General features: G+C 42.7%; 3 protein-coding genes across 3 annotated transcripts; 2 read left to right on the forward strand and 1 right to left on the reverse strand.

The window, feature by feature from the left end:
• Nucleotides 1–739: 739 nt before the first annotated feature.
• On the reverse strand, nucleotides 740–6492 carry snapin (SNAP associated protein). The gene is made up of 4 exons (XM_010873674.4): nucleotides 6351–6492; nucleotides 6013–6059; nucleotides 5033–5151; nucleotides 740–1774 (listed from the first exon to the last, which is right to left on the reverse strand). The coding sequence occupies exons 1-4, from the start codon at nucleotides 6464–6466 to the stop codon at nucleotides 1667–1669; spliced, it is 390 nt and encodes a 129-aa protein (XP_010871976.1). The 5' UTR covers nucleotides 6467–6492; the 3' UTR covers nucleotides 740–1666.
• Nucleotides 6493–6594: 102 nt separating this feature from the next.
• chtopa (chromatin target of PRMT1a) lies at nucleotides 6595–11758 on the forward strand. Its single transcript, XM_013135620.4, has 6 exons — nucleotides 6595–6898; nucleotides 7396–7479; nucleotides 8629–8779; nucleotides 9285–9465; nucleotides 10220–10369; nucleotides 10489–11758. The coding sequence occupies exons 2-6, from the start codon at nucleotides 7415–7417 to the stop codon at nucleotides 10698–10700; spliced, it is 759 nt and encodes a 252-aa protein (XP_012991074.1). The 5' UTR covers nucleotides 6595–6898; nucleotides 7396–7414; the 3' UTR covers nucleotides 10701–11758.
• A 3905-nt stretch (nucleotides 11759–15663) lies between these two features.
• On the forward strand, nucleotides 15664–24056 carry ilf2 (interleukin enhancer binding factor 2). The gene is made up of 15 exons (XM_010873677.5): nucleotides 15664–15791; nucleotides 16304–16363; nucleotides 16577–16619; nucleotides 16893–16997; nucleotides 20066–20143; nucleotides 20248–20350; nucleotides 20567–20632; nucleotides 20879–20995; nucleotides 21487–21565; nucleotides 21971–22058; nucleotides 22423–22484; nucleotides 22702–22816; nucleotides 23084–23174; nucleotides 23259–23434; nucleotides 23735–24056. The coding sequence occupies exons 1-14, from the start codon at nucleotides 15787–15789 to the stop codon at nucleotides 23408–23410; spliced, it is 1164 nt and encodes a 387-aa protein (XP_010871979.1). The 5' UTR covers nucleotides 15664–15786; the 3' UTR covers nucleotides 23411–23434; nucleotides 23735–24056.
• The last annotated feature ends 1082 nt before the right edge of the window (nucleotides 24057–25138 follow it).

Here is a 25138-nt window from a genome sequence, read left to right on the forward strand (position 1 = left end):
TTCAAAACATTCATTATTGACATAGGAGGCAGACATACCTTGCATTTTACCACTGATCCAATTATGCAGGACGGCAATGCCGAAGAAGGTATTCAGGTGAAGGACTTTTGAAAAAGGCAGAAGTGATTCTATCCCAGTCTCAGACCGGTTGGTGAAAAAATTACCTTAGGAACTGGAGAGGCAGCACAAAAAGAAATTGGACTAGGGTGTTCTAACAAATGGCTTTGAACCAAACAATATCTCATTGGTCCAAATTGATCACTATCAGTGATGTTAATGGACTAAGAAATAACATAGGTGATATCAGGATACCCCAAAACTCTTGTCTCTTTTGGCTTAAAAAAAACATGAAAATGATGTGAATTCAGTTTGGCCACATAAAGATTGGGTTCATACAAAATTCAGAGATAGTGGAAAATACCAATGTTTGTTGAGAACTCTGACTGGATTTACTCAGCTATTCTCCTCAGAGCCCTTTCGTTTTCAATTAGTCCTTGAAGTTCACTGTTAAAATTTGTGAAAACAATTGATAGTAAGGACACTGAACGTCATACAAATGTGTCATCTTGAACCAATTAAAACTGCATGCAGAACACATCAAAGTCTATATTTGGGCGACTTTGACACATTTCATTGTTATGAAACTGTTCTGATTGCCTACAACACAGACATCATATGACCGTGTCATGACAGCTGTTTCAATACATATACACTCAAAGTACATACACAACACGTAATGTAAAGCGCTGGGGGGAAAAAAGTGATTCTTCTGTTTTATTCAATAGCAAAAGCAGAGTACAGACGCTGCCATTAACTTCAACAAAAAAAGTTTAACACATCATATCTGACAGGTTTGCATATCAGCTGCTGCTAGAAGCGTGAAACAGTGATGACTGTTTCCAAACATTCACAGTAACAAAAATGCTTCACCCTAGAGGGCAACCGGGTCCATCAACAACATACTTGTCAGCATAGCTTTCAATGGAATTCATACGCATACCCTGGAGAGAGAGGTTGTACAAATCAAAAGTCCCAAAGTACTACAATAGTTTAAACTTTTTTTCTTTCAAAACTTACTTTTAAGTTAAACAGTTAGCCATGGTTCCACAATCCTTCCTCAAAATAATAAACAAAACATATTTTTTTATTTTTATCAACATTGTCTGAACATGCTAGAACTTTCATGAAATACAGTGTGAATATGTATTGGCAAGCCCATATCAGTGTAATGGAAAGCTTATAACCCCGCCATCTCATGGACATAGCAAAGCTGTACACATAATGCAATCTCAAAAGAATGATGACTTGAAATGGAATAAAAGAAAAAACAAACATATTTGCAATATTCATTTCATCTTGCACAATTCTAACATTTGAAGTTGTCTCAACAAAACATATCTGATTCCATCTTTGGTTTATTGTTAACCAGTAGTTTAGTTTGAATGTACACACTGTTACAACAGCCCAAATTAGAAATGTAAGGTGGGTGTTTAAGCAAATAAACTCAGCGATGCCTTAGTCCGTGAGAACAGAAAGTCTCACTGCTGCGGTGCCCGATGCTACATCCCAATTGGGTGTAGAGTTAAATGTGAAAACGTAACTCAGTCCAGGACACGGGACAGTGTTGTTGAGCAGTTTGTTCCAGCCTGTGCAGTGAGGCTTAGGGTCATGGTTTACTGGGTGACCGGGGGGTGAACGCTCCTGACGTCTCCAGCGTGGTCTTCCGACGTGCCGTCTCTTTGGCGACGTTGTGATTGAGCCGTCGCAGCCGTTCCTAGACGGACAGAGAGAGGGAGAGAAACATTTCTATACATCCCTCGAACGACTACAACAGAATCCACCAGAAAAACTACAAATGTTACAGTCGTCCCATAAGCAGTCTCTTTAACTAACCAACCAATCCTCGACACCCCTTGTGGTTCAAAATGTGCATGACATGGAGTACCGGGGCTGGAATAAGACAGCTACTCAGCCCACACACATCCATACATACTGTATATTTGTAAACACACAGGCACAGCCTCCCAACAATACCTTTCAGTACAACACAGTACGTAAACCTCTCTTAACGTGCACACAGGAGTCACGTGGCTGACCTCAACCCAGGACAAGTAGCCTAACCAAGCTGCTTTAGACCGGTCAAACACCCGGGACCACCTAAACAATGCTACCGTTGCACCCAATATAGCTTGTTTTTCTAACAGGGGTCCAGCACTGGCCAAACCTATTACACCCCTCTCCGCTTCAGAACCTTCAAGAAATGTGTTATATGCTTGGGTGTAATAATCAAGGATTAGAATTACAAACCACATGGATATAGACCCCCCACCCCCCCCCCCCCCCCCCCCCCGGGGCCAGTAAAGCACATCACTGCTGGTAGGGATGGACTAAGGTGGTATCGTCCCTGGCGTGTGTATGGTCTCAATATTGACTTCTTTCATCTAACAGTTGACAGCGTAAGGCCTCCAGATGTTATGAACATCTGTACATCTCACAATGATTCAAAACTGGTGGTACATAGCTTGACATTTCTGCCAATCATTGTGAGGATAATCCGTCTTTTAACCCCTTGGAAGTGGATTTCTTGGCCGTTATAAACTCTAGGTAATACACATATTTCTCAGATAACGATCTTCATTATTAACATTTCCATGCAAACATAAACAGGGGGAAAGATGAGTATCAATTTGTTTACATTTTCAGATAAAGGAACATAAACGCTTGCCAGAAAACGGTCAGTTTTTCACCAGACCATAATATACACCGATCAGCCATAACATTATGACCACCTGCCTAATATTGTGTAGGCCCCTCTTTCACCACCAAAACAGACCTGACCCGTTGAGGCATGGACTCCACAAGACCTCTGAAGGTTTGCTGTGGTATCTGGCACCAAGACATTAGCAGCAGATCCTTTAAGTCCTGTAAGTTGCAAGGTGAGGCCTCCATGGATAGGACCTGTTTATTTAGCACATCCCACAGTTGCTCGATTGGATTGAGATCTGGGGAATTTGGAGGCCAAGTCAACACCTTGAACCGGTTGTTGTGTTCCTCAAACCATTCCTGAATCATTTTTGCTTTGTGGTAGGGTGCATTATCCTGCTGAAAGAGGCCAATGCCATCAGGAAATATCATTGCCATGAAAGGGTGCACAAGGTCTGCAACAATGCCTAGGTAGGTGGTACGTGTCAAAGTAACATCCACATGAATGGCAGGACCCAAGGTTTCCCAGCAGAACATTGCCCAAAGCATCACAGTGCCTCCGCTGGCTTGCCTTCTTCCCATAGTGCATCCTGGTTCCATGTGTTCTCCAGGTAAGCGACACACATGCACCCGGCCATCCACGTGATGTAAAAGGAAATGTGATTCATCAGACCAGGCCACCTTCTTCCATTGCTCCATGGTACTGTTCTGATGCTCACGTGCCAATTGTAGGCGCTTTCGGCAGTGGACAGGGGTCAGCATGGGCACCCTGACTGGTCTGCGGGTACACAGCCCCATACGCAACAAACTGCCATGCACTGTGTTCTGACATCACTAGCATAAACCTTTTCAGCAATTTGAGCTAAGTAGCTCGTCTGTTGGATCGGTTGACACGGGCCAGCCTTTGTTCCCCACGTGCATCAATAAGCCTTGGCCGCCCATGACCCTGTTGCCGGTTCACCGCTTTTCCTTCCTTGGACCACTTTTGATAGGTACTGACCACTGCAGACCAGGAAAACCCCACAAGGGCTGCAGTTTTGGAAATGCTCTGACCCAGTCTTCTAGCCATCACATTTTGGCCCTTTTGCTCAGATCCTTGTGCTTGCCCATTTTTCCTGCTTCTAATACATCAACTTCGCAGACAGAATGTTCCCTCACTGTCTAATATGTCCCACCCACTAACAGGTGCCATGATGATGAGATTACCCATGTTATTCACTTCACCTGTCAGTGGTCAGAATGTTATGGCGGATCGGTGTATGTGCCCTTTGATTTGTTGTTTACACCTCTAGCAAAGGTGTGAAGTATGTTTTCTGGAATATTTTACACTGGTGTGTGGGTAGTATCACTGGTATCATGTGAAACATTCTAAACTGCATGTGTTTATGCATAAGATTCTATGAACTTGACTGGGAATTCAAACATTCATCATCAATAGTTCCCCCCAGGTCTTGTGTTTTAAATGTGTTTTGTCATCAGGAAACACCACAATCAACTGCTGATACAGTTTGGAAACCAGCTTTATAGTTTTCCGCTCGACCGCCTGTCTTTATTTTCTTCCAAAATAGTCTTAAATCTTTGATGTTTCTAGTTTGTCCAGTATTTACAGCACAGGGAGAGAAAAGTGGTGTTCTTAAAATTTTTTAAATAATTACTGAAGTTAGTCAACAAAAGCAGAGACTCCATTAAATATTCTGTCATTGAAGATTACAGGAAGAAATGTAGCATAACAAATGTGCATAAAGTGATAAAGTCTCATTCCATTTACATTTCTCAAATACTTTACAGTCCATGTCAACCTAAGATTCAAGGGGCAACACAGCAGTAGGAGAATAAATTATTTTACAACTTTTGGTGTAAACACACAATGATATTTCAAGTGAGCGTGGGACCATTTCCAAATCTGAAGGAGTATAGTCTTTTCCTCTGAAGCTTTTAACTGGAACCCAGAGGCTGCTCTGGGTTAAGGAAGAGTAATATTGTGTCCGCATACAAAGAGATAATGTGAATATCCACCTATGCATGTTCCCCAAATAAAATTGTACAACCTGAGTATGGATGCTAAAGGTTGTTCCTTTCTGCAAAGCACAGTCCCTGGATACAGCCGTTAAACGTATTACGTTACCTGACCTCAAACTAAAATGTCTGTATTCAATTTACTTTCTTACACTCATAATGCAATTGTTCATGCGTTATTATACAGTGAATATTTCATATATTTTCTTTCAATACAAAAAACAGATTGGGAAATGTACTCCACTGTGCACCAGTTACATCATATTCTATTCATATTAATAGCATCAAATACTTGTTAGCTTGAGCCACTGACCTGAGCATTCTGTAGTATGTTGTTGACCAGCACAACCCTGCGTCTGGCATTGAGCAGTTTCTTCACATAGGGGTCTAGGTCTAGTGCCACCTTCTGGTGTTCATTTATCCTGCACAACTCTGAAAATGTAAGAAAGAAATTAGGATGATCGACATGCAGCGTTCTATCCATGTTATCATGAAGAATATAGAGTATAGTTTCTTTATAAGAAACTGAACCTATTCTATTCTTACGCATATAGAACCCAATGGTTTGAACACTTAATGTTGTAAGCGATGAGGCACGACATGCTGTTCTTAAGCAAGTCACATCGTGGATTGGCTGGACACTGGTAAATGTGCTTAGCTCTGGTATATTGGTAATATAAATCCCTGAGATTACTTAATGTGCTTATAAACTGGTTACCAACTCAATAACAGAAGTAAAAAGGTATGATGTCATACCCGCGGTATACAGCCTCTTAAAACAATGTGGTATGAATCCTGAATGCTAATTCAAGTATGACATAAAATCTCTAAATATGTAGGTAACTGGTTTATAAGTGAAATAAGGCATCTCAGGGGTTTATGACATATTTCCAATATACCAACGAACAGCTCTTAAACTGTGGTATATTGGCCATAAACCCCAACCCTCGTGCCTTAAAGCTTACATATACCATGGCCATCAGTCAATCAAGATTCATGATTGACACCACCAGATTTGTAAGAGAACATATCACAGATAGAATAAAAACACTGTTACCATTCTTTTTAGTTGGAAAACATGATTGCAATAGGGGTATGCATTTACTTAAATATACCACAGCTGTATGCCCCAGCCTCTTTGGTCACAGAATAAAGGTTAAACACAACATAGTGGCTTTCATGGACTTAGCGATGGCCTATCTTTCATAGGTCAAAGGCATTAAAATAGCAAACTTCTACTTTCCATGTCCCCCAGGAGGGCATGATAAGAACAGCAAAACTAAATAATTGTACCTGTGGCTAGATTGTCTATGTGTTCCCGTAGTTCCACTTGGCTTTCCCTATTAAAAGAAAACCATATGTAAAGTCCATTATACAAAGTACATAGAAATAAAACAATAACAATGATTGACACAACACAGTTTATTTAATTCATTACTGCAGACTACATTGACATAAAAGCACACACTCCGAAGGTCCCTGTTTGTTAAACGTAACGAAGGCGAGGCAGTGTCCTGATCAGTGTCCCGTGATGATGGTGCTAACGTTTTAGCAAGCTAGCTGTGAATGAAAGGCGGTAGCAATGGCATTTGATTTAACGTTGAAGCACACATTTATACTTAGCTACCCACCTTACTGAGTGCACATGAAGATCAAGCTGTTGGACCGCTGGCTTCAATAGATCAAGCAGTCCCTCCGCAATTGCATCTTTCCCGGACGGTGTCTCAACAACCGCTAAGGCAGCCATTTTTCTTTCCAGAAGTGACAACAACAAACGCAAACCATTACAGGAAGTAACTGTGTGACGTACCTATAAAACCTCTCCATTTTCCTCTTTTGCGTCAGTTAGCACCATTTTGTGAGGAAGGAAGGGAGCGAGGAAGAATAGGGTGTCCTCAGTTTTAATATTTTTTTTTTAACAACTGCATTTTTGTCGCTGTAGCTAGCTAGTATAGTTTTTATTTTAATATAATCAGCAAGAGCATAAGCAAAATAAACAAAGGGAGAAGTGGATCCACATCTGTTTTTGTAGCAAACGAAGTTAATGACATTACTGTAACGTTAGATTAGCTACTACTAGCTAACTGCTTCATCGCATAAGAAGATAACCAACGCAGCTAGCTTGCTAGCCGAGTCGGATAACGTTAGTACACGACTACGGATCTAAACAACGATCAAAGTGAGTTTCTGATTTATTTTGGTGTATGTGGGCTGTTTAAAGAGTACATTTTCAGCTTGCTATTCGTTACGTTGGCTGTACGGATTACTTGAACGCCAGGATGGCTACCTCGCGCAGGCTTCTGCTAATTAGCGAACGCTGTTAGCTAGCTAGCAATACCATACAAATTGATGTTCCAGACCCCTTTGTCAGTCTAAAGCAGTTAAATCGACTTATTTGTTTCATGTATTTGTTTCTTGATTTTAATTCAATGTTTTACCATAAGTCAGTGTCGACGATGTTTATTTAGACTTTTCCGTGGGGTTGCCCTTTTGGCTTTTTTGACGTTTAGTTAATGTAAAAGTTATACCATCGGAACCCAAATAGTTGCTGTTGCTACCAATGTAACCCAATTTACTACTGAGATAGACTTACCATATTGTCCCAAAATGTACCTAAAATATTACCCCTTGCCCTTTCCCATCTAACCTATGACCCTCTCTCTCTTAATTTCCAAGGAGTTCCAGTAAAGTCAAAATGAGTGCTCCCTCCTCCCAAAAAGTTGTGCTGAAAAGCACCACCAAGCAGTCCCTGAATGAGCGGTGAGGAGCGCTACGCACCCTGACAGCACTAAGCGAGACCGAGGGCGAAACTGTGGTACAGACGGCCCTAGTGTGCTCTACTACGGAATGCCACTGTTGGGGACCTGACCAGACATGGATGCTAGGCTGCCTGGGGCCGAAGTGTGCGCTGCTCACCCAAAATGCCTGCCATATTCTGCATTCGCCAAAATTAAAAGTTTGGCAGAGTTGGGAGGGTGTCTGTGGTGCTCCCGGTGGACCTTTTGTGTGAGCAGCGCACAATTAGACCTAAGGAGAGAGGGTAACGGTGATGCTTGGTAAGGCGACTGTCCTAGAATGGGCACAGGCCGCACTCCTGACATGCCCCGGCACTCCTCCTCTCTGTGTGTCAAGCAGTGCAGTCCCAAAATATGCTGTACATAATGGGAGAGGAGAAACCAAACCAATGGAGGGGGGTCTGGGTGCCCTCCCACTTCTCTCCCACCCTCTCTACACACAACTCTCTCTCTCAATGAAATGACTGTTTAAGCCATTTGTCTTCCTTCTCTTTGCTACCCCTTTCATTTTCTATGCTCTACTGTGAAGTCTTTCTCTGAGACTAGGTGCCCAGTCCTAGCTCGGACGTGACCATACCCCCTTTCCAGGCTCTTCTCTCTGTCCCTTTCCTCCTATTCTCACGTTTTGTGACCACAAGGCACGGTCCGGGCTGTAAGTGGCTGGGTTACCCGATACTCCTCCAGTCCTGGGCCTCCAACCTTCGCCAGGCCTTTGTCGCAGGCTGATAGCATCAAAACAGGGTTGGTGGGAGGCCTGTAAGAGGCAATCACTCTTGTCATCCTATTTTCTCTCTCCCTATTTTAAGTTTGGCCTTCCTCACTTTTGTCTCCTAATCTTTTTAACCGTTTCTTCTACTGCCTTTTCTATCTGCTTTATTTTTCCTCTCACCTAAAATGTGCCGAAATGGCTTCCACAAGGCATTTTTGGTCGTCAGATACTAAACTATGAGAGAGAGCGAGAGAGTGAGGTGCCGACAAGCGGGGCATGGGTCCATGTGGCCACGTCCATGGTATGAGAAATGACTTGATTTGGAACCCTCCTTCCCCTCCGTATTCTCTTTCCCCTCCTTTCTCCCCCTCCCTCCCCCCGTCTCTGTCCCCACCCCCTCCAAAGCTTCACTACCATGCTGAAGAACAAGGCGCCGACTGCGGTGAGCGTGCGTGCCACCATGCAGCAGCAGCACATGGCCAGCGCCCGCAACCGCCGCCTCGCCCAGCAGATGGAGAACAGGCCCTCTGTGCAGGCCGCTCTGCACCACAAGCAGGTGAGACGCAGTGCCCTCTCGGTTAGTCTTCCTGCAAACCCTAGCGTTTGTGACCGTGTTGGAGGAGGATGTCCCTCCTCCCCCGGACAGCCCCCTCCCATTTTCTATACGAATTGAGGTATGAATTGAGAGCCAGATGGGGATTTACCGCACTGAAGGCCGGTGAGTTTAAGGGATGGGAGACCAGAAACAGGCCTTGCTCTATTAGTGTGACCGATTTTTAGTATGGTGAACAATGGCCATCCTTCATTACATATAAACTTTAACATGCTCTGCATAGATATTTACATGCAAGTCATTTGACAGCCACTCCTTACAACAGCTTACATTTTCATACTTGTTGTTGTGGCACAACTGATAGCTATTTGTGATCAGCCCATTAACCTGGGCTCAATGTTTGAGTGCTGATTGTTCAAAAACACTGAAGTGATATTTTGGCAAACACGTCCAGGGTTAAGCCCCCCATCCCTACAGTTTAACGTCAACCTTCCCCTGACCTTTCCAGAGTTTGAAGCAACGCCTGGGGAAGAGCAACATCCAGGCCCGGCTTGGCCGGCCCATCGGGGCCTTGATGCGGGGGGGCGCCGGAGGCCGCGGTTTCGCCGTTGGAGGAATGCGGGGGATGACCAGGGGTGGACTGAGAGGTCGAGGCAGAGGGGCCCTTAGAGGAGCTATGGCTCTGAGAGGTGAGCGTTTGGTACCCCCCTACTAGGATGGATGGTTTACCGTGTTAGAAATGGGTGTTAGCTCCCTAAATTGTTTGAAATCAGATGTGCCTTCTCTAGCATTTCCATGTTATATTAAGTTAGTCTACTGTGTGCTATGAAATGCCCCGTGCTGTGTTGTGGAACACCCCTGCTGTCAGCCTGGGTGGTGCTGTCAATCAGATTATGGCTCCACCTCTTGGTTTATAATCATTGCCCCTCTGAACGTGAGGGGAACATGGCCACCAGTCATCTCGGCTCTGCCCTCGCACCACCTGCTGTCCTTATTGGCCTGGCACCGTTGCACCTGTTAGGCCACTTAGCATGTGCTGATGGCTCTAACAGCTGAATTGACCACTTATCCACACACCCTCACCCACTCACAGTACATTCTACTGGTGGCTAAAGAATGTAGTCTTGGGAGGTGGGGGGGTTGCTTCAGACAGTTGAAAGTAACGTGTAATGGGTTGGATCAAAGTCATGCACTGAAGCAGCAATTCTGTAGCATTTGAACAGTTGGCAACGTACGTGATTGAACTATCAAGGTGGCTTTGAGTCAGACACATCTGACAAGGCATACGGGCAGACAAAATTGTAGTAGACCACATACAGAACCAGTTCTTCAGCTGTAGGTGTGGCCGTGATGTCTGGTGGGAGGGTTTATTCAAGGCTTTTGAGTCTTTGCTGGGAAATTGGGAGCCCTGAACATCTCTCCCGTTCCGTCTTGTCCTCGTAGGGAACCGGCTTGCCCCAGGCATGGTCCCGATGCGTGGCAGAGGCGGCCCAGGTCGCGTGGCGTTCCGTAGGGGCATGCGTCAGAGAGGAGGGCCGGCTGGCCGTGGAGGTACCATCGGCAGAGGAGCTGGAAGAGGAGCAGGAGCCAGAGGTGAGGAACTGGGTTTAATTGGCTCTGGGTACTGGCATGGGGATGTCCACTGCATCAAGCTTCTTGTATACTTAGTCAGTTCTAGCAACTGTAAAAAAAAAATTACCATCTCATTCCAGGTCGGGGTGGTCTGCGCGGGCGTGGTGGCTTCGCCGGCAGGGGTCCTGGCCGCGGTCGTGGAAGAGGAGGCCGTGGCAGAGGTGGTGGTCCGGGAATGACCCGCGAGCAGCTGGACAACCAGTTGGATGCCTATATGTCCAAGACAAAGGGCAATCTGGATGCTGAGCTGGATGCGTACATGGCTCAGGCTGACCCCGAGGGCATGGAGTGAACCGGGTCCTCCAACCCCAGAGATCAAGGACTCTAAACAGGTCCACACTAAGACAGGACTGACATGACTCAAGCTTGTATAGTACTATTATACCACACAAACCTAATGATAAACCCACATTTGTAAACTCCCACACACTGCACTCATTCTGAAAGTGTGGGCCTATGAAGAGCTCTGTTTGAAATGGGCTGTTGTCCTGAATGTTGACTTGACCGTGTCATCAATATCAAAGTAGACTCACACCCGTGCAGTTTTAAACCTGTCCTCAAAGTGCAAATGTGCATGAAGAACGCAACCTTTTTTTTAAACCTGGATGGACTACACTGATTGGGCTAGAAACTTGAAGAACCAATGCTATAAATGCTCCCGAAAGGCCTCCTTTTTGGACCAGACTGTCTCCTGGCAGTTTTTGAAGTGGAGTTAGACTATTTAAGAACTTTCACGTCTGTCCATATGACTAAGTGCTTTGTTAGGGGATGAACATCGCCACTTCTCATGTCCAACTGTCATCTACTCATGTTTTGTGTTTTTTACAGTAATGTTTTTGTTTAGAATTTTATTTCATAATAGTTGCTCTTGTTGTTGCAGAAATGGGGAATGGTTTCTCAAGTTTGAAAAATACAAAGAAAATGACAAATCTATTGGTTTCTATTTAAAGAAATGGCGCTTGTACAATTTGCCTGAAGTCATAAATTTGTTCATTGCCGTTTTGTAGTTGACAAAGTTGCCTTTGTTAATGTCTCCAACTGAATGATTGTGTACTTGTTTGGTTAACTCCCGTAAGTTTTTTATGGGTGTTGGACAGACCAAATGAGCAATTACCCAAGGAGATGGACAATATTTTCATCAGAAAGTTGCACGTGTGAATTTCCCCTGCTGGTGTCAGTTGTATTTCAAAATGCTTTTTAAAAAGCTGTAGTGGTTGTTGTACAGGACAACGCTCGCATGAGTGTTTCCTCCCGATAGACCCAATCTAAACTTCACTTGCTACGTATGTCCCTCTCCCAACTGGTTGTCATAGACTAGAGAATAAAATTTATATTGTAATTTTCTCTTAACACGTGATTGTTTCATCAACACATGCACACATCCCACACACATTGAAATCCAAATCTTCTGGGAGCCCTCTGAGAATTTTCCCTTTGGCCCTATACTTTTTGGATTTGAAGCTAAGCTATTATGTTTAAGTATGGCTTATTTGCTTTTGGGGGTATTTTCTGTACATGTTGGTTTCAGGGTACTCAAACTATTGAAACTGATTCTTATGTTAAAATCAAGTGCTTGTCTAGTGTTTGGGAACCTCCTTTTATAATAAGTGAGTCTTTGACCTATTAACCCTGCCACGCACTGGCTGTTCTTTGTTGTACTGTTCTGCCACCCCCTTAGTGCTGCTTTTTTTCTCTATTTTTAGGGCTTTTTTGGCTTTAGTTTATTTTTCAGCAAATCAAATGCATGTTCAGTTTGATTTGAATTTGGAAAAGGCTTCGGCTAGTTGTGAAGGTAAACTGTTTTTGAGTTGATTATTTTCAACTTTTGTGCATCTGTGCTTCTGCTGGTGAGTCTTCTATGGATAGTGGCTGACATTAACATCTACCTCCTGGACGGTGTTCTTGATCAGTTGGAGTGCAACTGATTTATGGTGAGTATTGTTCTGTCATTGATGGTAGTGTTCCGTGGCCTACCAGGATTTGCAGTTGCTGAGCTCACCAGTTATTTTGAATGATGGTCCCAACACTTTTTCGGAAAACCGTGGTTTTGGTAGTGTTCCGGTTTCTTTTTTTTAATGATTTTTCAACTTGAAATGGCATTCTTGACTGACCTCTTCGGTCAGCATTTAGACGACAAATACTCCAAAGGCAAATTCTAGAATAGAGACGAGACAACTTTCATCTCTGCTAAAAGTAATTGACAGAACACACCTAGCTGGAAAATCATGCCATAACAGTTTTGTTGCCTTCAGTTTAATTGTGTTAAACGTCATTTAAAATGTTTAACTGACTTCAAAAGAAGGCCGAAAATCTGAGGTTATAAATTGCTTAATTGTTGGGTGTTCTATGTGCAAAACTCTCACTCAGCGAGAATAAGGTTAAGCTAGCACAGGTGGAGCACCATGGTTACATTGCTCACTGTTGCAATTTGATACAACTTTTTGAAATAAAAAATATACAATTATTGAAATTAATTACAGTACATATCATTTACATTGTGATAAATGTCTTTTGCAGATTCCGTAGACCATTCATGGTCTTACTGCACAAGCCAATGTGCCCTGTTTGGAGGAGCAGCTCTGATGAATGTTGGTTGACAAAAAGCTCAAAATAAATTAACAATTTTTTGTCTGTGAGGGGATTTTCTGTTTTTCCACACTGTTCTTTCATCCAGGAAGTAAAATGGGTCACGTGAGTTCATACTAACTCACCTGACTACTTCACTTAGCTTTTGCAAGCAGCTGAGTTGCTTAGGGCATAATATCACATTAGGAAATCACAATTCATGATGCCTCCCCAGGCAACACCAGCCAAACCACACAGAGAAACCTTTTTCAGAGAGAATGTATGGCCAGAGTTTACAGTAATAAACATGCATTGCTATTTATGTGGCTAAATTACTGTGTTGCTGATTAAAAGATGATTGTTTTTGAAAATAGTTTTGTAGTACTGGGGGGTGCCTAAGAATTATTTGCCTAGATAAATAATGGTTTCAGAGTTCCTTGTGAAAGTAATTTGCATGGCAAAAATTAATCGTGTCCGCCATTGCCAAATGCTGTCATAACCTAAAAAGACCTGAATTCTCACCTGTATTCACAGATTTTAGAACCGCTCTTCATTGCGGCTCAAGCAGCATGGGCCCCACAAAGTGGCACCTTGTTCCCTTCCTCAAGGAACCAAAGGTTATATACGTAATCCAAGGTTCCCTTTCGGTCAATGGACACAAAGGCAAGGGTGGAAGGGAAGGAAGATGAAATCCAGACTCAGTAGATCCATGGCTCCATAGGCACAAAACAGCATTCAGGGAAGGCCTCTGTCCAAGAAACATGCCCTCTCAGGGGCCTCTGGTATCACTGTTGGAACTGAGGCAGGTTTGGATCATAGGGTTGGGACACCAAGTAGTTCTGTTTAACAGATGGACACTCAGGGCACTACAGCTCCTTGAGCCAGCAAGGAGCAACAACAAGGAGGGACAATCCATTCAGAGGGTTTGTGGCTTATTTTCCTGGTTAAATAAAGGTTAAATCAACAAATACATATATTATAGATATAGTGGATATAAAAAGTCTACACACCCCTGTTAAAATGCCAGGTTCTTGTGATGTAAAAGAATGAGACAAAGATAAATCATGTCAGAACTGTTTCCACCTTTAATGTGATCTATAACGTGAACAATTGAATTGGAAAACAAACAAATCTTTGACGAAAAAAAAGATCACCCCACAGATATTCAATTGGATTCAGGTCTGGGCTCTGGCTGGGCCATTCCAAAACATTAATCTTCTTCTGGTGAAGCAATGCTTTTGGGGATTTGGAAGTGTGCTTTGGGTCATTGTCATGCTGAAAGGTGAACTTCATCTTCAGCTTTCTAATGGACGCCTGAAGATTGTGCCAAAATTGCCTGGTATTTGGAACTGTTCATAATTCCCCCCACCCTGACTAAGGCCCTGTTCCAGCTGAAGAAAAGCAGCCCCAAGCATGATGCTCCACTGTGGGTATGGTGTTCTTTGGGTGATGTGCATTGTTGATTTTTCGCCAAACATACCTTTTGGAATTATGGCCAAAAAGTTCAACCTTGGTTTCATCAGACCATAACACATTTGCTGTTTGTCTTTGCAAACTTCAGCCGGGCTTGGATATTTTTCTTTGCATGAAAAGTCATATGAAGAATACAGGAAATTGTTGTCACATGTAGCACACAGCCAGTACTTGTCAGAAATTCCTGCAGTTCCTTTAATGTTGCTGTATGCCGCTTGGAAGCCTACCTGACCAATTTTCTTATCTTTTCATCAATTTTGGAGGGATGTCCAGTTCTTGGTAATGTCTCTGTTGTGCCATATTTTCTCCACTTGATGATGACTGTCTTCACTGTGTTCCATGATAAATCTAATGCTTTGGAAATTATTTTGTACCCTTCTCCTGACTGATATCTTTCAACAATGAGATCCCTCTGATGCTTTGGAAGCTCTCTGCGGACCATGGCTTTTGCTCTGAGATGCAACTAAGAAAATGTCAGTAGAATCCCACTAGAACAGCTGAACTTTATTTGTGATTTTTAAATTGAATTGTTCACATTAAAGGTCATTTGAGTTCTGACATGATTTATCTTTGTCTCATTCTTTTACATCACAAAAACCTGGCATTAAAACATAGGTGTGTAGAATTTTTATATCTGTGTGTGTATATATATAGTTTTGTGTGTGTGTGTTGTTATTACTTCTTTTTGAAGTTGAAATGTGTCGCAGTTATAATTTATCGATCAACAAACAACTCGTGTGGTGAAATTGACTAGGGATGCCCAATTCAGCAATGACAGTGAGGCTGTAACATCAGACAACTCAATAACTGATTGTTGGCATTGTGAAGCACTGTCATTCCAGTATTATGTAGTTGCATTTTCACAACTAGAAATATTACCCAATAGCTTCTTCAATTAACATAAATTATTTTGCATTGAAACATTCTGGAAATGTGTTCTCTATAAAAAAATAAAATGTCTTGTAAAAAATAATTACTGTGAAATTGAAGAAAAACTATAGAATCTATTTATTTAAACATTATTTGAAGGAGACCGAATATCATAACAAAAGACTTCCTGAAAAAAAGCCTTAGCAGAGGATGGTTTCGATCCATCGACCTCTGGGTTATGGGCCCAGCACGCTTCCGCTGCGCCACTCTGCTTGCGCTGTGACGGAGAAATACTACGGAATTTTACCATTTTACCGCGTGCCTAGTTTCTTGGTGGTGTACATTCTTTAAGTCAGCAATATATCGGATGTGACGTGTTGGGCCCTGAACATTGAAGCTGGTTGACCGGCGTTTGAGCCTGGGATTTCTCTTTCAATACATATATTTAAAAAATCAAAACGTCTTACGCAATGAGGTATTGTATATTCATGCATTTGACAAATAATAACAGTGTAGTTGTTTGATAGTTAACAATCCAACAGCTAAATATGTAAAAACGAATCGAGCAGGCGTGGAGTAGTATTCGCTGGCTAGTAGTAGTGCTAAAGGGGTTAGCCCAGCTAGCTACCTTTGTTAGCCAGATGTGTAGTAAATAAGTAGCAGCTAGCTAACATTATTTGTTTGATTATTGTTCGGTCGTAACTAGTCATTTCCATACTAGATTATTACTATCTGTTCAATTTCTTGATAATGTAGGACTGAACGTATACAGCCAGCATTTGTTATTTTGTTGTCGTGACAAAATGAATGAATGAACAGTAAATCGTTAGCTAGGTAGTACCATCTAGTTAGATGATATGGAATCAACTACAGTAGCATGCTAATGCTGCTTCAGCAAATTGCTGTTGGAATTACGTATTATGCGACTTTCTTTTCTAACCAAATGACCTAAAATTGGTAAATGTATTGATTTTCTACCAATTTCAGAGGCGAAAGGGGCAGGGGCCGGGGCGGCCGGTTCGGCTCCCGTGGAGGACTGGTGCAAGGGTGAGTGCTAGTGGAATCGTTAGCTCGCCAGCCAACCTCGCATTTGACAATAAAATAACTTATAACTGTCATAAGATACATGCACTGTGAGACAATCCAGTAAGAGTGGGCGATTTATTTTCAGCAAAGTCAGTACTAAATCACTTTGCCAACTGAACTTCCCTGTAGAACCCGTGGCACAATTTATCAATATTTATTGGTCTTTTGTTTTAGGTATCGGCCGTTTGTCCCACACATTCCATTTGACTTCTATGTGGTGAGTAATGTTCATTTATGCCAAGCATAGTTTATCTACTAAACTTTCACTATCTGTTGTCTTAAAGCGTCAGTTGTACAGCATAATGCTCGTTCACATTCATATAAATAGTTTCTTATTGTCTTTTTCTGAATTTAACCATACATAGATCACCCTATTTAGTAAAACAAAATGGTCTAATGCTCTAGTCAAATGACAGGCATCTTGTTTAAGTAATACTGTAAACCCCAGAGCAACATTGACTGGACTGTTGGCTTTCTGTCATGTTTTCAGTGTGAGATGGCCTTTCCCAGAGTGAAGCCGGCAGCGGATGAGACTGCCTTCAGCGAGTGTCTACTGAAGAGAAACCAAGACCTCAGCCCCACACCTGCAGAACAGGTGGGGAACACACAAACTTCATCCCCATGCTAATTCTGACTGAAAATATATGCCCTGACACTAATTAATGAAGTAGCAGACACTATTTCCCGGAGAGAAGTACTACTTACCCTTGCCAGATTCTAGAGGCTCTTTCCACACAGATTTGATGGACTCCCCATCCCTTTGTCAACTCAAGTGAAAAGCCTGTGTCCTTCTGGATAGTTCCCTTTCATTTGAATCACACACACAACCAATTATCCGGACATCATTTTTTCACCTCCGCAACATCTCGAGGCTCAGCCCCTCTCTATCACATGCCAGCACTGACAAAAGCCATGGCCTTTTCACTTCTCGACTCGATTACTGCAACACTCTACTCACCGGTATTCACAGACTCACCAACAGACTCCTATTGGTTCAGAACTCTGCGGCCAGAATCCTCCCTCGTACAAAATCATCTGAACACATTGCACCCATTCTTCACTGGCTTCCTGTGCTCTACCGAATTGAAGACCCACCTCCTCACCTACAAAGCCCTCCATATTCTTGCTCCTACTTACCTCTCCGACTTCCTGCCTGGCTATGTCCTCTCTTGCTCCCTCCGCTCTGCCTCTGCTGCCCTCTCCGACCTCCTGCCTGGCTATGTCCCCTCTCGCTCCCTCCGCTCTGCCTCTGCTGGTCTTCTTGTCACCACCCCTTTCCGCCGATCAACTGTGGGTGCCAGGGCTTTATCCTGCTCGGCACCTAGGCTCTGGAACGTGCTTCCGCCACACATTCGACATGCAGACACAGTTAGTTCTTTTAAAAAATTGCTAAAGACACATCTTTTCCATCCAGCTTATACCTGTAGTTTCATTTTATTGTATTTGTAGTCTTTTTGCCGAAACCGCGTAAGCGGAGCCAGCCAAGAAGTGCGAATGTTACTGACTGACTACCTCTTTTTGAATAGCGTAGTGGTTAGTGACATGGACCTGCAACCAGTCCTCCGTTTAAATCCTGGCAAAGCGAATGATGCATTAAGATCCGGATAGATAAGAACTACACTGGCTGCAACCTTCTGTAGCTGCGTTATAGTAAGCCTAAAATAAAACTGTTCATGGTTATGTTGCAACTATTTCTGATGGATTTTTGAAGTAAGCGTCTGTGTGTGCTTTTAGGGACAGGATAGCACACAACTTTGTTGGCTACAACCTTCAGTAGCAACGTTATAGTAAGCCTAAAATAAAACTGTTTATATTGGTACTATTTCTGGTGGATTTTCGATGTATGCATCCATGCATGATTTTTGGGGTAATATAGGCTAGATAAAAACCTCTTGGGCAGTAAAAAAGTAGGGGCTTCCACGATTCTCTTGTCTTTTCACTTGACAAAAAAGTAAGTTTTCCTCACCTATATTGATAGTTATTCTGTCAATGTCATTCACAAATGAAAGAAAACGTTTTTGTGCCATGAAATAGCTTTGGCTGTGTTAAGTTCAAGTAGTAAGTTAGATACTATTAAGCCTATTTCTGGCTGATAAGCTGTTAAAACGGCCAGTGGCAAAAGTGGTTAAAGACACAGCCAATCACGTGGGAGATCCAGGCAACAATAGTTATCACTTTTAATTGCGGGCTGGCTGAACTAGGCTTGCCTGGTTCCTTTTCTGGTTTTCCTGTATGTGTAAATGCTGTCTTTACTATGAAAGGTGTCCTTCAGTGTTCAGAAAGGCGCCTGCCGATTTATTTATTTAATTTTTTAATTATCATCTCCACAGGGCTAACCTGGCTGAATAATGTTTAAATAAAATGTCATTTTTGTATGAATTGATGCATACACTCACCTAAAGGATTATTAGGAACACCTGTTCAATTTCTCATTAATGCAATTATCTTATCAACCAGTCACATGGCAGTTGCTTCAATGCATTTAGGGGTGTGGTCCTGGTCAAGACAATCTCCTGAACTCCAAACTGAATGTCAGTATGGGAAAGAAAGGTGATTTAAGCAATTTTGAGCGTGGCATGGTTGTTGGTGCCAGACGGGCCGGTCTGAGTATTTCACAGTCTGCTCAGTTACTGGGATTTTCACGCACAACCATTTCTAGGGTTTACAAAGAATGGTGTGAAAAGGGAAAAACATCCAGTATGCAGCAGTCCTGTGGGCGAAAATGCCTTGTTGATGCTAGAGGTCAGAGGAGAATGGGCCGAATGATTCAAGCTGATAGAAAAGCAACGTTGACTGAAATAACCACTCGTTACAACCGAGGTGTGCAGCAAAGCATTTGTGAAGCCACAACATGCACAACCTTGAGGCGGATGGGCTACAACAGCAGAAGACCCCACTGGGACCACTCATCCTCACAACAAATAGGAAAAAGAGGCTACAATTTTCACAAGCTCACCAAATTTGGACAGTTGAAGACTGGAAGAATGTTGCCTGGTCTGACGAGTCTCGATTTCTGTTGAGACATTCAGGTGGTAGAGTCAGAATTTGGTGTAAACAGAATGAGAACATGGATCCATCATGCCTTGTTACCACTGTGCAGGCTGGTGGTGGTGGTGTAATGGTGTGGTGGATGTTTTCTTGGCACACTTTAGGCCCCTTAGTGCCAATTAGGCATCGTTTAAATGCCACGGCCTACCTGAGCATTGTTTCTGACCATGTCCATCCCTTTATGACCACCATGTACCCATCCTCTGATGGCTACTTCCCGCAGGATAATGCACCATGTCACATAGCTCGAATCATTTCAAATTGGTTTCTTGAACATGACAATGAGTTCACTGTACTGAAATGGCCCCCACAGTCACCAGATCTCAACCCAATAGAGCATCTTTGGGATATGGTGGAACGGGAGCTTCGTGCCCTGGATGTGCATCCCACAAATCTCCATCAACAGCAAGATGCTATCCTATCAATATGGGCCAACATTTCTAAAGAATGCTTTCAGCACCTTGTTGAATCAATGCCACGTAGAATTAAGGCAGTTCTGAAGGCGAACGGGGATTAAACACAGTATTAGTATGGTGTTCCTAATAATCCTTTAGGTGAGTGTATATTCCAACACACATTCCAACACACTACAATGCAAAACTCTGTTCTTTTCAGTCCTCCATCTTATCTCTGGTCACCAAGATAAACAACGTTATTGACAACCTCATCGTCGCCCCCGGCAACTTTGAAGTGGTGAGTTCTAGACCTCTGTAGAGATGAATGGACCAAAACAGCCTAGTCATCAAATGACGTATTTAAGGACATTAACAATGTGACTGACCCGCCCCTCATTCCAGCAAATCGAGGAGGTACGTCAGGTGGGCTCATACAAGAAAGGCACCATGACAACGGGACACAACGTCGCTGACCTGGTGGTCATCCTCAAGATCCTGCCCACATGTGAGTCCTGTGTGCCTGTCAATTTGGACCTTCGTTGACCGGTTCTGTAATGTTGCCGCGTGAATCGCAATGTCCCGGATGTTGATCACTGCAATGCAGTTCCTGGGCTAATCGCTCCTGATCTCGCACTGTGTTTTTGGAGTCGGCTCCATTGTTCGTACCTTGTGCCTGGCCCCCGGGGTTAAAGTTATAACTTATAACTTATGTCTTATGTAGTGGAGGCCGTCGCGGCGCTTGGCAACAAAGTGGTGGAGACCCTACGCACACAAGATCCAGCTGAAGGTGAGCCCCTTACACATTTTGTTGCCCTTTTGCAATGCCAGTCGGTAAAGTAGGATTTCCTTTTCGGGGTGGTGTGCATTTGACGTAGATTCTGTTCAGATTTATTGATTTGTCATCCTGTTTAAGTGGGCAATTGCTACACGGTTGATGATGTTTAGTATTACGTTGGCCGAACCTATGGAATGTGTGGTATTCTCAATATCCCTTCCCTGCTAATGCTGCTCCCTCTCATTTTCTCTGTCCTAGTTCTCTCTATGCTGACCAATGAGACGGGCTTCGAGATCAGCTCTGCTGACGCCACCGTGAAAATCCTCATTACCACAGTCCCCCCCAACCTGCGCAAACTGGACCCTGAGCTACACTGTGAGTACTGTTACACTGAGATACTCACTGGGTGGTGGTAAAATGGAAACACATTAAAAAGTTAAAAAAAGGCAGCATTGTTATTTTGTATTGTAAACAGTTAAGATCTTAAAAAACTCCTCTACTCCCAGTGTATATGCATTGTGATAGACACAGAGCCCTATGTCGGTCGTATACAGCTCTGGAAATAATGAAGAGGCCGCTGCACCTTTTTCAGAAAAAGTTGAAAAGGCGAGATTTAAGTGAGGAACAGAAGCGTTCAATTTGCAGTGGGCTCTTAATTTTAACCGTTGTGTTCCTCAAAACCTTCATTTTTGACTTTTTTTTTGGAAAGGAAAGAAAAAGGTGCGGGGGTCTCTTAATTTTTTCCGGAGCTGTACATTCACTGTAGCCATGGGGACGACTGGTGTGTTGCGTGGATGCGTCACTTGTTTCCAGCCAGACGGTGGTGCTGTTAGTGGTTATAATGGTGTTGATATCATTGTTTCCAGTGGACATCAAGGTGCTGCAGAGCGCTCTGGCCGCCATCCGCCATGCCCGCTGGTTTGAGGAGAATGCCTCCCAATCTACGTAAGACCCCTTTACCCTTAAAATCAGACATCTGTTGGTCTTTGACCTCTTAGACCTGTTTACCCTCCCACACCAATGCTTTGGCCATTTCTTCAACAAAAATGTGGTGACTGATGTTCCTCAATCAGCGATATTTAAAGCTCCATTCCGGTTTCACACTGGGTCGTGCACATTGTTTTGGCACCTCTTTGGCTTCCCTGTAGATAACAAGTGAGAGCAGCCTTAAACTGTGCCTGGTCAAGAAGCACAACCTGTGTTTTACATTCATATTTTAAACATAGTTTAAAATGATATTTTAAACTATGATATTTTTTTACTACATAATATTTTAACATTATGTAGTAGTCCAATTGTTACTCAATCTAAGTGTTCAGAAGTGTGCAACTCCTGATTGTTCTTGTTTAGGGTGAAAGTGTTGATTCGCTTACTGAAAGACCTACGAGTGCGTTTCCCCGGCTTTGAGCCTCTCACCCCCTGGATCCTGGATCTACTGGTGAGTCCACTCTCCTGACTATAGTTTTATGGTATGTACTTGGATGGCTACAGCAGCCACCAGGATCATCGCTAAACAATTAGCATGCAGTACTGGTCGGTTCTGTTCAGTGACCATAGTAACACTAATGCATAATCATAAGTAAGGAGCGATTATGGTTATATATCATTTTTCCATTTAGTGCATTATAAAATAAAGACGGACAATGGAATTTGGGTGATTTGTGGGATTGTCTTTTTAATTGTTAGCACGCATCACAAAACATCTCGTCTTTGCTTCTGTTTTCTTGGTGACTGAAAGCTTCCATCGCACTCTACCTCTAAAGTAGGTGTTAATAAGGAGCTAAACACATTTTTCTTGTCAGGGTCATTCTGCAGTAATGAACAACCCATCAAGACAGCCCCTGTCACTTAATGTGGCCTACAGGTGAGCCTTTTTATTCTGGTTTTCTTACCTTTTGCTCTCAGATACCACCCATTTTGTACTTATTTAATTGATTGCTGTTGCTAGACACCGTTTCCTTTAGCATAACAACCATGCTGTCTTATTCGAGGTCACTTCGACAGATTTGCAGAATTACTCAGAGTGATGCGGTGTGCCATAATATGATGGCTGTGCCTGAAATTTCTGTTGCTCTTTTCAGACGGTGCCTACAGATGTTGGCCGCTGGGCTTTTCCTGCCAGGTTCAGTGGGCATCACTGACCCCTGTGAGAGTGGAAACTTCCGGGTCCACACAGTCATGACCCTTGAGCAGCAGGTAATACAGCAGCTCCTGCAACCTTTATGGGGCAGGGAATCATATTCCCACAGGATGGATTTGTTGCAGTTCAGCGCTAAAGCATCAAATTCTTACTTTCTTTGATATTAGTTTGAGTTAATTTTCTTAAGACTGTGGGTTAGGGCGCCATAGCAGATCAACTGATCAGTTTTCAAACAAAAAATCTGTATAAATTCAGAAAGTGGTAACTCTGTAGTTGATGGACGTGTCGATCAGTGGAAAAAGTAATTTTTGTTTGTCTTCTAGGACATGGTGTGTTTTACTGCTCAGACGTTGGTGAGGGTACTTTCCCACGGGGGGTACAGGAAGATCCTGGGCCTGGAGGGGGATGCCAGCTGTAAGGACCTCTTTGTCTTGCTCTCTTTTGTTCACACACACACACACACGTAAACATTTTCAGCTAACCCATCTCCCCTTGCAGACCTTGCTTCGGAAATGTCCACATGGGATGGCGTGATCGTCACTCCCTCTGAGAAGGCATATGAGAAACCGCCAGAGAGGAAGGAAGAAGAGGATGAGACGCTAGAGGAGGGGGGAGATGGAGAGGATGAAAGCATGGAGACACAGGAGTGAGGAGGACCTGGATAGGGCTGCCAGGTATGAATGGCCATTCAGAATGGATATCTGCCAATGGTAGGCTAGCAAGCTGCCTAGCTTGTTACGTCTCCTACAGTAGCTTTAATAGTGCAATTGCTAATGTTAGCTATAGCGGCCTTAGAATCTTAACTCACCATGAATTTGTCTTGCAAAAATATAAAACAAAATAATTGTATTCCCCAGTCATATCAAAATTGGCTGTGTAACTGTCACACAAAAACCATTAACTCCTTTAGCCTTTCAGTAAAATCTGAGTTTTAACTTCTTTTTAACTTCTTTTTCCTCCTTGTCCCCAACCAGAGAATCCTGTCACATCTTTTAAAGCTTTTTTTTTGGAACCTTTTTGGAGACCCTTTATTGTGCTGTTTGTCCTTCAATGAAGTTCACATCCAATAATTATGAAGAGACTGCATCGACCTGGACCAAAGTATGCCAATTGGATGACAATTATTTCATTTAGACCGTTAGTGGTCTTCAATGCCCTCAACAAAAATGAAAGTCTAGGTCTTCTGTGGGAAGGGGTGGGTGTCACCATACATTTTTATTCCATGTCTTTGTGTGGTTTTTACTTTGTAACTCGAATTATTACTAAATTAAACAAGTTTCTTTTTTTTTATTTTAAGCTGCCTCTTCTTTATGGAAAGACATCAGTTAGGCAATGCATAGAACCATCAATTTAAGATGTGGGTGGATGAATATCCTAGTAAATTAATGAGTTTCTCATTTACTCCTTTTAGGAAATAGTTTTTAAGAATTTCGCTGTCTAAGGTGAATCTACCACTACTAACATCATACCAAATTATGATTTTTTAAAATGTAAATTAGGGAATGATTATTTAACATAGGTCATATGTTATTTCTACAAGTATACACTACCCCAGATGTTACATTTTGTTTTAGGTTGAATATCAAACGACATTTCATCCAGGTAGTTGGCTTTGTGTCTGGAAAAAGTAACTGTATAGTTGATGCATGTCATACAACTTCAGCAAAACACATCATAGGTGAGCCTTTATAATTAGATGTGTATCTCCATTTCCGCTGATCTTTTTCAGTGTAGCCCGGGTTTTATTTTATTTCACTAAGAGGACTTTTGACCTATCCGATCAGCTCCGAAAAGGACCTTTAATTTGTCAACAACCTAAGTTTAACCTAGGTAATTAACATCTGGAGTGGCGTTGGTGATGTAAAGGTCTAAATATATTTTTTATGTGACTGGGTTGTGTCCAGCATACTTTATAATCCCAGAAATCAAAGAAACTGGAAGCATAAAAAATAATGGAATAATAATGGAATAAATTAAATTTTCCGTGCAACCCACTGTACCTCGTTGAAGACAATGGAAGTGATTTTAACACCCTCGGAGTGTCCACAAGTAACACCACATGCCTGTAGATGGCATCATCATGAAGGATATTGCAGGCCGCATCCAAGCTCAGCCATGGAATTCCCTTCGTGTGAACTGTCAGCTCTCTAAAGGTAGTTACTTTGTGTAACACTGTACCATGATCCGTTGTAGAGGTAACTGATCATGCTGTACCATGATCTATTTTAAAGTTAACTTCACGGTCTTATGAATTAATGTTTTATTTCAGCCTTAAGTTGTACTCTCCTTGGTCGTTGTAATAGATGGTATTCTTAAGGATAGAGCTTTTCCGTACTGGTCTCTGTGTTTACACATTCAACCTGATTCAAAAACATGTT

This window comes from Esox lucius, chromosome 10 (genome assembly GCF_011004845.1).
Source record: "Esox lucius isolate fEsoLuc1 chromosome 10, fEsoLuc1.pri, whole genome shotgun sequence".
NCBI classification, from domain to species: domain Eukaryota; kingdom Metazoa; phylum Chordata; class Actinopteri; order Esociformes; family Esocidae; genus Esox; species Esox lucius.

Excerpts from the sequence above, each read along its gene's own strand:
- ilf2 (XM_010873677.5), top strand. Across the intron at positions 16,364-16,576 it reads CGTGGAGGACTGGTGCAAGG|GTATCGGCCGTTTGTCCCAC; the intron begins GTGAGTGCTAGT and ends CTTTTGTTTTAG. Across the intron at positions 20,144-20,247 it reads CCCCCGGCAACTTTGAAGTG|CAAATCGAGGAGGTACGTCA; the intron begins GTGAGTTCTAGA and ends CCCTCATTCCAG.
- snapin (XM_010873674.4), bottom strand. The coding sequence starts at position 6,466 with ATGGCTGCCTTAGCGGTTGTTGAGACACCGTCCGGGAAAGATGCAATT. Across the intron at positions 6,060-6,350 it reads CTTCATGTGCACTCAGTAAG|GGAAAGCCAAGTGGAACTAC; the intron begins GTGGGTAGCTAA and ends TTCTTTTAATAG. Across the intron at positions 1,775-5,032 it reads ACATACTACAGAATGCTCAG|GAACGGCTGCGACGGCTCAA; the intron begins GTCAGTGGCTCA and ends CTGTCCGTCTAG.
- chtopa (XM_013135620.4), top strand. The coding sequence starts at position 7,415 with ATGAGTGCTCCCTCCTCCCAAAAAGTTGTGCTGAAAAGCACCACCAAG. Across the intron at positions 8,780-9,284 it reads CCGCTCTGCACCACAAGCAG|AGTTTGAAGCAACGCCTGGG; the intron begins GTGAGACGCAGT and ends TGACCTTTCCAG. Across the intron at positions 9,466-10,219 it reads AGGAGCTATGGCTCTGAGAG|GGAACCGGCTTGCCCCAGGC; the intron begins GTGAGCGTTTGG and ends TTGTCCTCGTAG.